Below are 16,526 nucleotides of genomic sequence, written 5' to 3' on the forward strand. Positions count from 1 at the left end.
AAACATGAAATGAGCACAGTTAAGCAACTTTTTTCATTTACTTTTATTTCACAATAAGCATTTTTATCTCATAAGCAGGAAACATAATAAGCAAACAAAGCTTGCTGTTTTTTTTGTACCCAGCAGCACCTGGACCAGATTCAGCAGCGCTGAAAACTGAACAACTAAAACTCAACAGAACATACTGAGAGCAGAAATACAGAATTTGTGCTTGATTTCATAGCAGAGATTCTAACTAAAAATATCTGTACCCCCAGTGAAGCATCACCATCATCATCAATCATCAATGAGTAATCGCCTCATTACACATTACAGGTATACTGACATGACAGCAGACGTGAACACTGAGTTACAGATAAAAAACTACTTTGTGTGCTTCTCATTTATTAATATTGATATAATATTAAATGCTGGCCTGTTTATTGCTGTTTGAAGACATTTCTGACAGAAAACATTACATTGTATTAAAGGAACTTTTCGTCAATTTGACAGAAACAGCAGATTTAAATCCTGTGATTTTTGGTGTGGTGAGGCATCCCTGTTCTGACCAGAATGTGAAGTCATTAAAATAATATTAGACAAAGAACGTTTCATTGTGTTTTAGGCTGGATTTTACCTCTAAAGTACTGAAGCTTATTTGAGCCGACGTTTTGGAGAAGAGCTCTTGCAGTGTTGATGTTCTACATCAGTCATTCATGAGTCGAAGGAGTTTGTTCTAACTGTAGTCTCCTGGTGTAGAACTCAAAGTATGTGGTGAGTAAAATAAATGATTACGTGAACGATTCTCAATGCACAAACATATAAAAATGATAAACATAAACATATAAGATATGATAATATAAGATATATGATAATTGAACAACATGAACTTCAGTTCAGCGGCTTATGTTTCCCAGCACGGCGTGATGTCAAACCCCACGGCTGCAGCTCCAACTTTCTACATCTTCTCCTGAATTTGTCTCGAGCGGTAATCCGTCACCATCTTCCTCATTTCGTTGGCTGGTTTAAGATCAGCTTCGCTGAGCAGTTCTTCTGGGTCACCCTTTGGATCGTGTTTGTCTCTGTAAAACAATGTTCAGTTACGAGAAAACACAAGAAAGCGTGACGGTTTTTCACCTTCACCTTCTTTTTAAGGCGGATGACGTTTCAGGCTTTATCAGCACAATTCTGAGCCGTCGTGAGCACGTAGTGCTCATACAGCACGTACGAATGTTCACATGCTTCACAAGGGTTTTACCATACTGAACCAAAGCAGGTGTAATGTGGTTTTTGAAACTGAAAAAAAGACCCTTTAATGTTAAAGTGAAAACAGATCTCTACAAAGTGATCTGAACTAACTAACAAATATTTGTTTATGTCACAAAAACACATACAAATTGGAGGTAAACACTGGAAATGTCTGCTCGTGATGACGTCACAGTGATTTGAACAGAGTATAAATGTTTCAGGAGATTTAAATAAAATGAAACCCCAACAATCATGAAAACAAACAGACTTACGATTTGAGGTGCTTTTCAATGGCCTTCCGTTCATACACTCTCCCGCTGGCTGTGACGACTGGATCAACGAACATCTTGTTGGTGAGGGGGCAGATCAGATGTGGGGGCACAAGCTGCTTCCCAGGATCCACCAATTTCTTTCAAATCATAAGCAAAGATAGTAAATATCAGTGTGTCATGTTGATGGAACTGTGATGCATCACATGCATGTTGTACCGTAACTCTAGTTTTTGAACAGAAGTGGAACTCTAACGTGGTTTATGACCTCTTCTTTGTAAACATGCACATTAAATTTTGCAAATAGAGTGTTGATGGAGTATCAGGAAGATTTGACAACATGGAAACAAATGTTCTGGAACAACACACAATCATCAGCATATATGCGCATACACACTCTCCAGTATGAATAAAGTTTGGATCGGACAGGTGTTCGTGGAATGTGTTTTGTCAGGCTGATGTTTTGGTTTGTTCGCTCCTGCTTTTTTGTCGCCCCCCCCCTCGAGAACTCCTCATACCTCTGCCATTCGTTTACCTTCTCCATGTCGTCCCATGACTGCGTGGCAGTTTCCGCCGTGCGTTTTTTGGCCTCCTGTTCGTACTCCTCGCGGCTGGTCAGGAATTCCTCGGCCAGAATGCTTCCACAGAAAAGGACGCTTTTAACTCAAATGTTTACGGTGGCTCTGAGAGCTCAACACACTGCAGCTTCAAAAACCACTACAGACGTTACAGAGAGACCTGAAAACGCCATCCACCAAACTTAACGTATACATATACATAAAAGCACTGGTGTATTATGGGATTGATGCTGACCTGTCCAATGGGTCTTCAGGCTCGGGGATGATGAGCAGTCCATATATCGCATTGAGGATATCTCTCATGGTGACTTGGGCATTGTAGTTCCGGTCAAATATGTTGTGGCAGATGCGCCCCACGTTGTTAATATTACAGTGGTACACCTTGTTCATGTTAAGGAAATGACACTGCAATTAAAGTATAAATACTGTTCACAATTATTCAAATCAGGTTATTTCTCTTTAGAGCAATGCTTTAGGAAACACTGGTATAGAATCCCTCTACAGGCCGATTGCTGGCTTTCTGTGTATTTTTTGTAAATAAGAAAATGCTCAACAACAATCTCACACATTTTTGTAGCTTTCTATGACAAATGAGGCTGAAGGTGTGAATGCTGTCCATGTGCCTGGCAGGATACAGGTGTGACAAAGCGAACAAGCGGAGGCTTCACCGGGTAGTCAGGACCAAACTGGCAGAACAGCTCGAACATTCCTTTCTCGTAAGGTGTGTCAGGTGGTCCTTCCATGAGAATCTTCCAGAATGCTGAAAGGTTTAGAAGACAGACTGTTTGTCAGCTAAACGCTGGTCACTCTCAAACCGTGAGCTTCTTTGTTGCTGTGTGTTTATTGTCAGTGTGGTGAGAAAAGCAGCAGCGCTCGGACTTTATGATCAGTGGTGACAAAAAGAGATCTGAAAGCAATGTGACAGGAGAGCCACCTACTGAAGTCAGCCTCCGATGGAAAGATGCTAAAGTAGGGATGTGGGTTACAGTGCAGGCTCCTCAGCTCCTCCAGAATACGTTTGTCCTTTTCCATCAACTGCCCAACTTTGGCATCCCGCATCTTCTTTTTCAGAGCGCTAGTTTGAAAGATTTATATACAAGTCTTGTAATACAGTCAGCTCACTGCAAGTGAGCCAGCTGGTAAATACTCTGTTGCCTCTGTCGCCTACCTCGCTGTCACGGTCACTTTACCGTCCATCTGGCTTGGCAGGACAGCCTCTGGAAATTCATCATACCCGTGGGCAACAGAGATCTCTTCCAAACGTCTCTGAAAAACACCAAGTGGAGATGAACATCATTCCAAGCTGGATGCACACTTGACTGTGATGGCGTCTAGCTCTCAGAAACAGAACTGGAGACAATAACTGGTGGACTAACTGTAGTGATGGTCGACGGGTCAGCCTTGTTCTTGGGTTTCCTCATCTCCAAAGAGAGAACGGTCTCGATCTCAAAAAGCTTCAGACCATCTTTGCTAGTCTCTGGTCTGAAACAGCAACCCCCTAAAAGCGATAAAGATTCAAAAACAGTTAATAAAAACAGCTTATTTACCACTAAAATATTATTATTCAAGCCCCTTTAAATTTATTCCTGTCAATGTGACACTGTTGCCCAGGCAACTGCTGAATCAACCTTTGACACAATACAACAACAGCAGTATTTTCTGCCAAAGCTGTTGGTACGAGGTGTGTAAGTATCAGGCTGGGAGACAGTTTCTAAAACCGAAACACTTCATGGATCAAGGTTTTCATTCACAGGTTGTTCACTCTCTCATGTTTTATCAGTCTAGTCTTGAATTTGTTCATCGATTAGCTCCTGTCCACCTCTGCAGACCCAGATTGAGGAAAATTCGGATCACTGACGACATAGATCTTATATTTGTAGTTTGGCCATAATTTCTGTTGGTTGACCGACTTGACTGCAGGACCTGGTTCAAGTGAAAAACTCCCTGGATGACTAAAAGCAGCAGTCCATTGAGGTTTCCATACTGTACCTGTTGCATTGCTGATTCCACGCAGAGTACAGGAAGTTTTGCTGACCAACACTCTGGGCAGTTTCAGCTGAGAGCTGTTCTCCGTCGCTTTTCCAAGAATGATCGAATCCACAATGATGTTGGATCTGATCAGGTTGGCAGTAACCACGTCAGGCTTGCTTGAGGATCTATGCACAAAGAACATGTTCACGGAAACATAATATAGCGAATACATCATGAATAAATACCCAACCCGCTAAACCAAACGTAATTCTGACCTTAACCTTAGAACCAAGCCTTAGCCGTACTCTCGTATCACAACGATGGTTTGAAACTGAATCTGAAGAGCTGATTGGGTAAGAATATTTACAGGAACTGATACATTAGAGTCACTTCAGTACCTCATGTTAATGAGTATAGAGGGAAAATTACCCGACATCTTGTCCATCTGTGAGACAAAGAATGCGACGTTTGCAGTCTGGAAACTTCTTGACTTTTTCCAGCTCAAGCATCGCATGTTGAAGAGCATCATACAGCTTAGTTTTTCCCGCTGCCTTCAGGGTGTGCACGTGTTCCTAGAAGAGTGTGAAAAAAACAGCTGTGTGTATGTAGGATTATTAGCTCATTGTATCAGTCCTTACTGTACGCCACACAGGAAGAAGTAACCCATCTAAACCTTCAGAGAACTGAACCAGAATCTGGTGCTCTCAGTGTTATCAGGGCCCTGAAGGTGAGGTCTGTGTTTACCTTGAACTTTTCGAGTGTTTCTGTGAACGTGTGGAGAGTTTTCACTGTAGAGTCAAACTTCACAAGGCCAATGACATGATGAAAATCATAAGCCATGGTCCGGGTTGCAAAGTTGTCAAAAAGCTCTTTCACAGCATGGATTTTCTGTATTTCCACTCCTCCATAGCAATTCTCTGTCATGGATGAGCTTGTATCTATCAGCACCTGATGAAGTTAAAGTCAGGACATGATTGAGTTGGACATTTCACAGGAAGTTTGTTTTATAGCACGACACACTGGCAATGTTGTAAACAGCCCAAAATAGTTCCGACACTCAGTGTGACAGGCCAAAGGCACACAATCAGCATCTTGATGTGCCTCACCTGTCAGGTTGATGGGCTTCCTGAAAGAAGTGCTCACTAGCATGGATTTTAACACACAGGTGGTACATTGAGACAGTTCTTTTGGTTGTTGTTACTCATTAACAGATTTGAAGTAGAGGATCAACGTCACCATTATGGCCTCTTTTGGAGTCCTGGTTGTGACGAATGAATAGCCATCCCTTTGGTCACCAGTCCTGAGGGAAAGGGTAAGACTTTAATCAAAAACGTACACTGAAAGAGTTCAGATAAAATAAATAACTCTGTTATCTTGATACATGGTTCATGTTATACTGCAGCTCTATATCCGTACTGTAAGCAACAGCCTTTCACTGAGGTGCAGTATTCACTTTGTAACTTCGCCTGGTTCAGAACTCTGCAGAAAATGAAGGACTCACCTTGCTGCTAATATGTTCACATCCACGGTTTGGAATTTGCCAGCCAAACAATTATAGACCTTGGCCGCAGCAGGGGTTAACTTGCTTTTAGTCAAATAGACACCGAGGTTGTCTGGAAAACACAAAGGTATTTGTTAAAAACAGACAGATCACAGATTACACATGAGGGAGGATAAAAACAACAGTACCTGAAACTTGGCAGAGTTAATGTGATGGAGAAGAAGAGTTCAGAGAGGGGGAAGGCTGTATGTATGGAATCTGACCTTCCTTCATGACCCTCAACCTGACCTGAGCTGCCACTTCCTGGCTTTGGTAACCAGGTGTCTCTATCGTTAACTGGAACTCTGGCCTTTTTCACTGCAGCAGGAACCGTTGGCAGGTTTTAACTTCAGTGAGAATTGTTAAAACTCCACCTGTTCACATTCCCTGATCGTCAAATACAAAAGTTTTGTCTGGCCCTCCTACAGACGATTGATGATTATCATTGATGTTGTTGATTTTGACATTTACGGATTCGTTCGTCAATATTCCATCTCATTTTGGCTCTATGGAGGAAAAATAAAGGGCAGGAGCAATCTCACGTTTCTCAACATTATTTGCTTTATCTGACACAGTGGGTGAATAGAAATGTTTGTCCCATCCCATCTCTGCATGTCCACGTCTTCCTCCCAGAGGACAGGCTTGTCCTGGCAGCTGTTTCAGCAGAGTGTAGGTAGATACGGTGCAGCTACATCCAACAGCCTCTGGACTGCAGCACATGTCCTACAACGTTCTCCTGCACCGACTGTACCGTCCTCTTGTCACGAAATCATCATCAGATTCATGAGATCAGGCATTCGGATGTGTGCTGTACCTTCACTCAGGAAAACAAGGTGTGGGTCATCGAGGCCTAAAGTCTTGAGAAGCAGCGGCGGAGTCACGTTGAGTTGAGGGAAACCTTTCATGTCTTCTGCCAGGTCTCCCAAACTCTTCTCAGCTTCGATGCGAAAGCTGTCATTGAAAAATGTGGATGAGTAACTGGATTATTGCGGACGCTGCGAGAACTGCATCAAGCGATATTTACTGTGTTGTAAGATACAGAGTTGGCTTGTTTGTTCTTTTTTGGTTGTTTTCCTGTTGTTTGCTTCTTGAAGGAGATGTTAGAAGAGGCTGTTAAATCTAGTCTAGATTAGGCCTCCACCTTCAGCACCCTCTAAATTTTCTACCCCCTACCCGAACAAGGGTCTGTATCCAATCCCTACTTTCATCTTTGACTCTACCTCTTTATTTTCTACCCCCTACCCGAACGAGGGTTTGTATTCCCACCTTTTATTGGTGCAGTTGGTGAGAGGCAGGGGTAGATGATGGTAGTGCGGCAATTGGTAGTTACATGTGGCATCTAGGCCTGTGCTAGCATTGTAGCAGCTAACAATAGCTAAAGTGGTGGTAGTATGATAGTATCTTAGCAGTTAGTATTGGCAGCTAGCAGTTAACATTAACAGTATACTTCTGAAATCTGTATGACAACCACGTGAGTCTTCTTATTCACTTTCTCAAACATGAAATTGGATGATACGTACTTCTGATCCGTCACGCTGTCATGAGAAATCCAAAGGTGATATGTTTTAATTGACGGATGAACGCTGAGTAAAATTTTCTCCACGTCGGCGGCTCTCCTGAGAGATGTTTCTCGCAAAACCTCTTCTGTGCAGTTTGGAATCCTCTCGCCATCTTAACAAAGACAAAAGTCAAAACATGACGGCAACAACGACACAATCCCCCGCCCCAGACCAATAATACAATGACATGTGACAATCAAATCCAAGCAAAGGACAAAGACATTTCAGCAATAAAAGGACTCACTAATTAATTATTCACTAATAAATATCTGCCCCCAGGCTTTTCTTTCAAAGCCACCTGAAGCAAATAATGAGTCATCTAAAAGTCCATGTTTATTTGAGGTTTCACATGGGACTCCATCCCTGGTCTCTGGGTTAAAGTCCTGTGTTTGAGCCCTTCAATCACCACCACCACCTCATACATCACCTGGTGTTAATAACCAGTAGCTGCTCTGTGACTTTCTCAGCTGGGATCAAACAGGCGTCCCACCTTTTAACCTGTGATTGTAAGTGTCTCCCAGAAATTGACCAGGAACTATGCGTGAAAGAGGCGTCAGTCAGGTAGAAGTCTATTTTTTTGTTTTTGGTTGGCAGACATGACCGTTCCTTTGGTTCAGTAGGCAGAAATATTTCAACAAGAACCAGAGCTGTATTCAGTGAACTGTGGTGGTTTGTAATGGCCAAAACTCAAACCTCAATATCCCACAACACGTGACCATGAGACACGTGACTTTTACCTTTGATTTTCTGAAGGACAAGCGCTCTTTCGAGGACACCTGGTACTCCAGGTAGTGTGACTGGATCACAGAACCGGACGTCGTCTTCAGACCTCAGAGAAAACGGTGCGTAGTTCTCATGCTCTGACGTCTCTTTCTGTCCACATAACACAAGCAGCATGAGGCAGAAACACACAACTGGAAGTCCATCACTCTGCTTTGAGACGCAGCTGAAGGTTGTCACATGTGATATTCATGAACATTCGACGAGAGTTTCACGGCTCATTTAGCTGTAACAGTGACCAGCGTACTTCCAAAAAAGAGAGAAAAGGTGGAAAACGGAAACTAATGAGGAAATACCTTTGCCTCTGACATGAGATACGCCCAGCAGTACGTTGAATACTCAAAGACATCGAGGTCCTCGATGATCTTTTCTCCTCGTTTTGCCCCAAGCTGTGGTAAAAGCTGTCTGAAGAGCAGGTACAAGCCTTCAACCACTGCAATCTGCAGGAGAGAAACACCATACTGTTACCTGAAGAGGAGAACCCTGATAAAACAAAGTGTGAAAGAGCTAAAAACAACACAGTGTAAAAGACACTTCAAGAACCTGTCAGTGCAAAAGGTAATAAACGTAAAATCACAGTATACCTTCTGATTCCTGGATATCATCTCGTTCCTCAGGAGTAACTGATGCAAACTTTGGGCCAATGGGTGACATCCAGTCAGTTTGCGAATGTAACCAATCAGATTCTTATATGCAACTCCAGGAGCCTTGTTTTTCTACAGCAGAAAATATCATTTTAAAACAATGAGAAGCTTCAATAAAGATTTTTTCTTCATGATCCAAAGGTTTGTCTTGGTTGTTACTCGTAGGGGTTAGCTTCCCACCGCTAACAAGTTTGCATCCATGCTAAACACCAGTCACTGAACATGACCTCTGAACTCTGATCTTTCAAGCAAAGACAGCAAAAGGAAGGAGAAAAGAGGCTCATCCGGAACAACTCCGACACACAAGTGACCCTGCTGAGAGGTTCGCAATAATTGGACACAGCAAAATGAATAAGTGATCAATAATCATGTAAAAAAAATGGATTCACGCTTCTAACGATACACCACAAAACTACTCACAATGATGTAAAGTGAAGACAAGAAGACACTGATTCCTTTGGGGGTTTGTTGCACTGAGGGCACAACATCATCGGTGAAGAACACGTTGTGGTCTGGAACCTCCTCAGAGAACGAGGACAGCGAGAAGCGGACCGTCGACCCGTCTGAGATCCCACAGCTGTCCAGTGTGTTTCCACTGCCATGGTCACCTCTGGAGACACCATGAAGACACACATGAGAACCAGCACCAACAGTGAGGCGACACTGTGCAGGCAGCCAAGGAACTCTGGATTACTTGTAATGAAGAACATGTCCTGGGATCCCACTTTCACTTGAGAGCTTGTTCTTCAGGCTCGATATCGTGTCACTTTCCACGTCCACCGTCACCTCGAAGTCTCCCTGCATCAAGTAAATGAAGTTAAAGACTTAAATAACAGAGGTTCAAAGCAGAGCCAGCGAGAGAAGACTGAGCTGATACAGTGCAGTAAATCCTGGTTTCTCCCATAGACCGCCGTTCTACAAAGAAAACTGCTCGCCTCTAACTGAGAACAAGTTAATTACAACTTTACGCAGTATGAATTTTTAAACCATGGCCAGAAAAGCAAGTTAGCATCCTAATGTAAAGTCTATGTGACGAGGAGGGCGGGCCCAGACAACCAGGACAGCAGAAGGTGTCCTGGAGTCTGGTATCAGGTTCTCAAACTACATCCAAGGGAGAAACCACCTGCAGCTGCCACCTTTGTTTCAGTCTTCACTTCAATCGTCTGAGGCAAAAAAGTCACTCAATGTCAGTGTTTCAGTTGAGGATTTTGAGGCAGCATCTTTTACAAAAGAAAAATGTATCAAGGAAAACTGTTCGGCAAATGTGTTTCGGTCAACTTTCACCTCCAGCTCAGACAAAACATTTTTACTTTACGTGCTTTACGAGCTGCACGTGAACTCACCTTGAGCATGACGTGGCATCGAACTGTGTCAGTTCCATAGGATTCAGAGACGTCTCGTTGTGACGTTTGAGGAGCTGTTTCCAGGTTCTCCTTTGGTGTAAAAATTACATAGATGACATCTCCGTTTTCAATGTGCCTGTCTTTTAAAGACCCTGCAGGCGAACGAAATCAGAATAACCACTTCAGACGCTGTGCAGCACCGAGGAGAAAAAGGTTCCTGAGCTTCTACAGAAGTCACGCAGCAGCTTAACATCTACAGAGAAACATATGTCAGGATTGTTCATTGTGTGTCTTCACTGATCTGCAGCTTGACACAACAGTTCATTTTATGCAGAACATGTACCAAAACAAAAACACTTAAAACTGAAATACATATTATTGCATGAGGCCGTGACAAACGTTCAGACTCCAGCGCTGAGTGAACTCACATGTGTTGAAGAACGGATCATCAGTCAAAGGCATGCCGTCCACCGTGTAGAGACAGACGCCTGTGGATGGATCAACACCTTCAGTGTGACAGATCCTCAACATCAGGTCTTCAACGGTGTTCTGGGCAGGATCCATATCTGCACATGCAAAATGCAAACAAGATGCACACTCAAGCCTCGATGACAGAGAAACCAAAACTGTGCTGCGTTCAGTTTTTATTATTCATTTTAATTAGATTTTCTTTAAAATGCCTGAACATGAACTGTGCACACTTTTGTGGTTCAGCCTTCCTTCCATCTCGGCCTCCCTTCGCTCCTTTAAGCTGAATCTTTGTTTGTCCTGCCCTCATGATGTCTCACAGGTATCACTGTGGTGTACACGGAGTTAACAGACCAGCACGGCATGGGAGGTGCCTCCGCTAATGCTGACCCTGAGACACAGCTGTGTATGTGTGTCTCTGTTTGTGTCAGCAGAGGGCGCTCTGACCTCAGTTTTTCTCAATGTCTTTTCTCAGAAATCACTGCCTACATGAAGCACTTCTACTTCAACAGGAGTCCAAACAACATTTTCCAAAAACTCTGCACAGAGCTTCGTGAAGAGCACAATGAAAGCAGCTGTAAACGGTGTGAATCTCTTACCGCTGACACATGTTGGTGCAGGACATTTGGGGCTCCGGTACTGCAGACAGAACGCCTGCAGTGACTTCTTTACAGGCTGCGACGGAGCTCTCAGTCTGCGAATCGTGTTTCTCATGGCTGAGAAACGGTTCCTCTCCACCTGGCTGAGTCCTGTCAGGAAATATGGACGCTGTTCATCACCGACAATGTTAAGAGCTGCTCTTCTTTCTTCAGAACACGTGGAACTCCATGCTCGGTCTTATTTTAAACATCAACACCTGCCTGTTTCTCCTTCTTCTAACCCGCCTTTCTGTTATTTTGGCTTCCACAGCTCACGTGAGAGACCAGCTCATGTTCCCATGTGGGAATCTTTGCTGGTTAATGGAGGTAATAACTCTTCTGTACATGCAGCACGAACAGAGGCCTCTCCATGCTTACAATAAAAATAACAGTATTTTCACATTCAGTGCCATCAGAAACACAGAATGCTTTCTCCTTTACACCCAGTCAGCTTACCCATGTTGCTCAGGTCTTCATCTGTGACCCCATCGAGGAAATCTCTGTCGTCTTTCACTCCCAGCTCCAGAAAACTGCTGTAGTAAGACTGCAGCCGGTGCTGCTCCAGGAGGTGGAATATTGCATCCATCTAACAAAACCACATTTATTATTCCTCATAATAAACTTCCTCAGTCATCATACTGATTCTGTATGTAGTCGTTAAACTGTTGACTGTAAGTTGGACAAACTCACCTCGACGCGTTCGGGATCGAGTTACTTTCTGTTTGCAGCATTTCTTACTGTTGGTGAAATCCAGTTTAGTTTCGTTTTCTATGAAACCGAACTGGTTTCGCTTTCACAGCTGTGTCTCAGTGTCAGCAGGAGTGGAGGCTCCTCCCATGCCGTGCTGGTCTGTTAACTCCGTGTACACCACAGGTGATACCTGTGAGACATCAAGAGGGCGGGACAAACAAAGATTCAGCTTAAAGGAGCGACGGGAGGCCGAGATGGAAGGAAGGCTGAACCACAAGAGTCTGCACAGTTCATGTTCAGGCATTTTAAAGAAAATTTTACTTACCAAATGAACACATGTTACACAGCATGCTCTAAATAAGTCTTGTGAATACGCCACCGTAAAAGGCTTGATATGATAGAAAAGTCATGATAGTTCTGCTGAATATTGAAAAGATTTCATTTTGAGAATGCCCACATACACTTTGAAGTTGTGAAAAGGAAAAATCAGCTCCAAAATAGTAAAACAGAACAATCCTTCATTTTTGGAGTCTCTAAAACTGTTCCACAGGAGTCCTGAACTCAGCAAGTCCTTCTCTAGTTACATGTGAAGTCTGAAGTGAAACAATACAATAAAAGCAATCTCAAACTCACTGACAAGCAATAGATCATTCCTGACAGATCACTGTTTCAGTTTGAGTTTAAAATGATTCAAATCATGATCAAAAGGAAGAAGACACTTCCAATCGTGCACAGATGGCCCCATGTTCTTCAGCCAGAGAGCCTGAGAGGAACCACCAGCTCACTGAGTGCTTTAGCAGCCTGGCTAGATAAGCATTAACGGATAGTTTAATGTCGATTTAAAGGAATGATGTAACCCTTTCAGCTTTGTAAGAATATGGCAAATGTGTGATCCCATTGGCTCCTGGTCCAAATTTTTTTCTGTAGAACTCGACGATTGGCAAACTGCTTCTGTCACCTCACCAGAAATAAAGACCTCCTGCAACAACATGATACAAAATTCACACGCTTTTATGAAGTAATGTTCATAAAAGTTACTGCTTCGATTTCCAATTGTAGAACGCATTTTGAAAAACTTGTCCATGACTTAGCTTGACATGACAGATATTTGGCTGCACAAGATCGTTTTTTAAGTTGATACATTAATAAAGACGGCGGCGGCTAATTCTCTCTGGGCTGGTTCAGTTTGACTGAGCACAGATAATTTAAAGAAATGGTCTTGAAACACTTACATGTGGCTTGATTTTGATCTGGAGTCACTTTCAACTTAAACTAAACTGAGCCCTTATCTTATCAGTGTTGGTTTCCTAAAACAGATGTAATTAATGCCTGTGGTGACAGTGGTGATTTATTTAATGGCAACACTTCTCCACACAATCAGACAAAGGATTCCCAGATTTCTGTCAGGACGGTGGGGACTTGGGGGGATCTATGAGGGGAACTATGAGGGGAAACTAAGGGTTGAACCCAGGTGCAGACAAACAAAGGGGACGTAGACTATGGATTAACAATAACATGCAACACAACGAGACAAGACTAGGGCAACACAAGGAACTCACTAACACGCAGGGCAAGACTATGGACAATACAATAAAAGGAAAACTCAATCAGGACATGGAAGGACACGAACACAGACAAAGCAAGGGATGCACAAGATTTAAATTAACAAATTTATTAATCACACTAAAGACACAACTGTGGGAACTAACACAAATTCTAAGGGCTAAACAGGGAAACACTGAGCAACTGAAAAAACACTAACACAAAACCTGGCGGAACTACGACTAGACAAGAAACTCAATTACATAAACTGTGGGAAGACTATAGACATGACTAGGAATAAACTAAATAAAATAAAGAACAGAAAACGCTCCCGAAGGAGGAAAACACAAAAGCTATGATATGCAACAAACAGAACTAGGTAAGAAAAACTATCAACTCAACGTTCACTCTTAAAAACAGAATGAAACAAGAATCTAACAACAAAAGTACTCAAACACAAAATCTCTCTTTATCGAGGAAAACAAATCGGCAAGCCACAAAACTATGAAAAGAAAACAGAAACTAAGTTATGCACGTTCAAACAAATAACACGCACGACAGGACAATACTGAGGGCGGGGAACACTACATAAATCAAGACCTGGACATGAACAAAGTAAACTCACTTACATGGACTGAAACAAAGGACAAGAGCAAACCAAGGAGACATACACATGAAACACGACACGGACGTGAACAAAGATAACACAGCACAGAAACACTTACGTGAGACCAGACTCGGACATGACAAAGAAACCACGCAACAAACACTCACTATGGGACTATGGCAAGAATAATAACAAGAACACAGACTATGACTTTGACTAAGGTTTCTCAGACAACGAACCGACAAGGACAAAGGGAAGACACGGACTTAAATACACTAGGGAGGAACACTAATGAGACACAGGTGGAAACAATCTGACAATCACACGGGAGGGAAAACACAGGAAGTAAAGCAACCCAAAGACACATGACATGAACCTTCAAAATAAAACAGGAAGTAACCAAAACCAGGCAAAGACAAGACACAATGGGAAGCTTAACAAAATACAAACAAGACATGGCAAGGATAGAGACTAATACAAAACATGGCATGACTGAGACAAAAGTAACTAAATGAGGCAATGGCAAGAATCAACAAGAGAAACTAAACAAAAACCGGCGTGCAAGGCACGGGTCATGACAATTTCCCTACCAGCCCTTCAGAAGAGCCAAGGAACCCAAAGAGTAAGACATTTCAGTCTAATCTATTTCCTGTTGCTGCTTCACACTTAAAGTCGTGTTACCAGTGAGAGGCCTTGTTGTGTAGCTGAAGGAAATGAAATGTGTTTGACCCTGTAGCTCCGCTAACTCACTGACAGATGAAGTATTGCAGGGAGGAAACAGGAACCGCCACCAACATCATTTTTCTTGACGTGCTGTGAAAAAACGTACCATGACAGTGCAGCCTAGTCCAAAATTGGCGTTTATTTTCTTGTTTCACATCTCTTGCCAAGAGCATGCAGTGACAGGCTGCAGCCACTTGCAACCCTGAACAGCTGCTATAGAAAACGAATGGATGAACAGATCAATGTAATATTGGAAGTTTGCAGTAAAGCACTAATATTGACATCTTTCCTGCATTATTTCAGAAAAAGGTTTAATCATTGGTGCTGCTGTTGCTGCCATTGTTCTCATCGTTGCCTTTGTTGCCGCGGTGATATGGAAACATAGACATCCCACTCAACTTTTTCATTTCAGATGCTTAACCTGTTCAGTTTGCTGTTCAAGCGACACTCAGCTTGAGTTGAAAAGTTGTTTCACTGACCTCTATTGCTTAAAATGTTATTTTGCTTTTTTTTCACCTCAACCAGTAACTCAGACAGTTGAGATCAGAAGACTGAATTCATCCTGAAACAATATGGAAACCAGAGAAATCAGCTTCACTGTGGACAATTCTTTTGTGGAGATGTAGGAGATCACAGTCTGTGTCCTGTCGCAGACCAATAATTGATGTTGGCTTCTTATTAAAGTCAAACTACCTTTACCTGACCTTAAAATGTAATCAGATTGTGACTTTGTCTCACAAAATCTGTGCAGAGATCCTTTCCACAATGTTGTCGGACACTCAGAATAACAATCTGAGTCTTTCAGTGGCAAAATCAAATCAAAATCAGTGGTGGATGTTTTTTTGACGGGTGCAGTTGCCCCCCAAAAAGGTTGTTGCAGGCTGAGGTGATCTACGGGACCACTTCCAAATCTGTTTGTACCTATTGGTCATTTAGACCCCAAACTATGTGGTTGAAAAATGCCAAAGTGACCATCAACATCTGAAATAAAGGATCTGAAAAATATTGAACCTTAAAAAAATATGGTGGGTTCTGCAGAATCAGTGCTCTGTTTGTCTGTGATCCAGCGTTGCCTGAACTTACCACCAAGTTTAACCAGTGGAGGTCAGTGTAAACATCGTTTTCAGCAGGTGTTACATGTTTAGAGATGCAGTTCCTGGTTTGAATGGTGTCCAATAGTGTGTCCACATTCCTAAATGTATCCCCATCTCACTGCTTTAAACCCAGCCTGCATCTCATCATTCACATCCACCCACATACTCCACAGATCTGCCAGTTGTGTCCACATTTGAGCAAAAGATTATTTCCCTTCATTTAGTACGACCTTGAAAATGTGACAGTCTTGTCGACTTGCACAATAAATATTTGTTTTTAGAATGTGAGCTTTAAACGATGTTTTCTGGGGGAGGAAATGAGGCTTTTTACAGAATACAGTTGAATATTGTCTCAGCAGTGCAGGAAATGTCGCCTTGTCTTACAAATAAAAACAGGAAGTTAAAAACAATAAACACAACACGAAAAGGTTTTGGAAAAAGCTTCACAGATACCAACAGCAGCAGTGGCGTGCACAGACTTTTTGAAGGGCAGGGGCGGAAAGGAAAAAAAGGGCACATATAGCGTGTCCTCGCCACTGAGGAGGTTACTTTAGCGCGCGTTTTGGCATCTAAGAGGGCACTTTAGAGCGCGTTTTGGTGTCTAAGAGGGCACTTTAGCACGCGTTTTGGCTCCCAAGAGGGCACTTTAGCACAGGTTTTGGAGTCCAAGAGGGCACTTTAGAACGCGTTTTCGCTCCCAGGGGGCACTTGGGAGTGGGGCACAGAACAGGTTTGGCCTTGAAGAAGACTGATGTACGACTGATGATGAGTAGGCTTGCTTTCAGATTTCAAACTGCTCTCACCTCATCTTCTCAAAAAAAAAAGACAAAGCATCTTGGACTGAGGAACACAT

The 16,526-nt window shown here is 42.7% G+C and overlaps 1 protein-coding gene across 1 annotated transcript; it reads right to left on the bottom strand.

Moving 5' to 3' along the window:
• Window positions 1-36: 36 nt before the first annotated feature.
• Window positions 37-11,835, bottom strand: LOC121626361. Its single transcript, XM_041964826.1, has 25 exons — window positions 11,708-11,835; window positions 11,474-11,603; window positions 10,979-11,128; window positions 10,340-10,477; window positions 9,912-10,063; window positions 9,263-9,366; window positions 8,989-9,178; window positions 8,509-8,640; window positions 8,221-8,364; window positions 7,882-8,017; window positions 7,106-7,256; window positions 6,400-6,536; window positions 5,547-5,658; window positions 5,282-5,345; window positions 4,790-4,993; window positions 4,475-4,617; window positions 4,064-4,230; window positions 3,451-3,572; window positions 3,243-3,340; window positions 3,013-3,149; window positions 2,710-2,834; window positions 2,310-2,455; window positions 2,032-2,134; window positions 1,500-1,636; window positions 37-1,061 (listed from the first exon to the last, which is right to left on the bottom strand). The coding sequence occupies exons 2-25, from the start codon at window positions 11,601-11,603 to the stop codon at window positions 938-940; spliced, it is 3,246 nt and encodes a 1,081-aa protein (XP_041820760.1). The 5' UTR covers window positions 11,708-11,835; the 3' UTR covers window positions 37-937.
• Window positions 11,836-16,526: the final 4,691 nt, after the last annotated feature.

The sequence above is a fragment of the Chelmon rostratus genome, chromosome 23 (assembly GCF_017976325.1).
Source record: "Chelmon rostratus isolate fCheRos1 chromosome 23, fCheRos1.pri, whole genome shotgun sequence".
NCBI lineage: Eukaryota > Metazoa > Chordata > Actinopteri > Chaetodontiformes > Chaetodontidae > Chelmon > Chelmon rostratus.

Coding starts and splice junctions, on each gene's coding strand:
- LOC121626361 (XM_041964826.1), bottom strand. CDS start 11,603: ATGGATGCAATATTCCACCTCCTGGAGCAGCACCGGCTGCAGTCTTAC. Junction 10,478..10,978: donor TGCACCAACATGTGTCAGCG/GTAAGAGATTCA, acceptor TTGCATGTGCAG/ATATGGATCCTGCCCAGAAC. Junction 3,150..3,242: donor AAAGTGACCGTGACAGCGAG/GTAGGCGACAGA, acceptor CTTTCAAACTAG/CGCTCTGAAAAAGAAGATGC.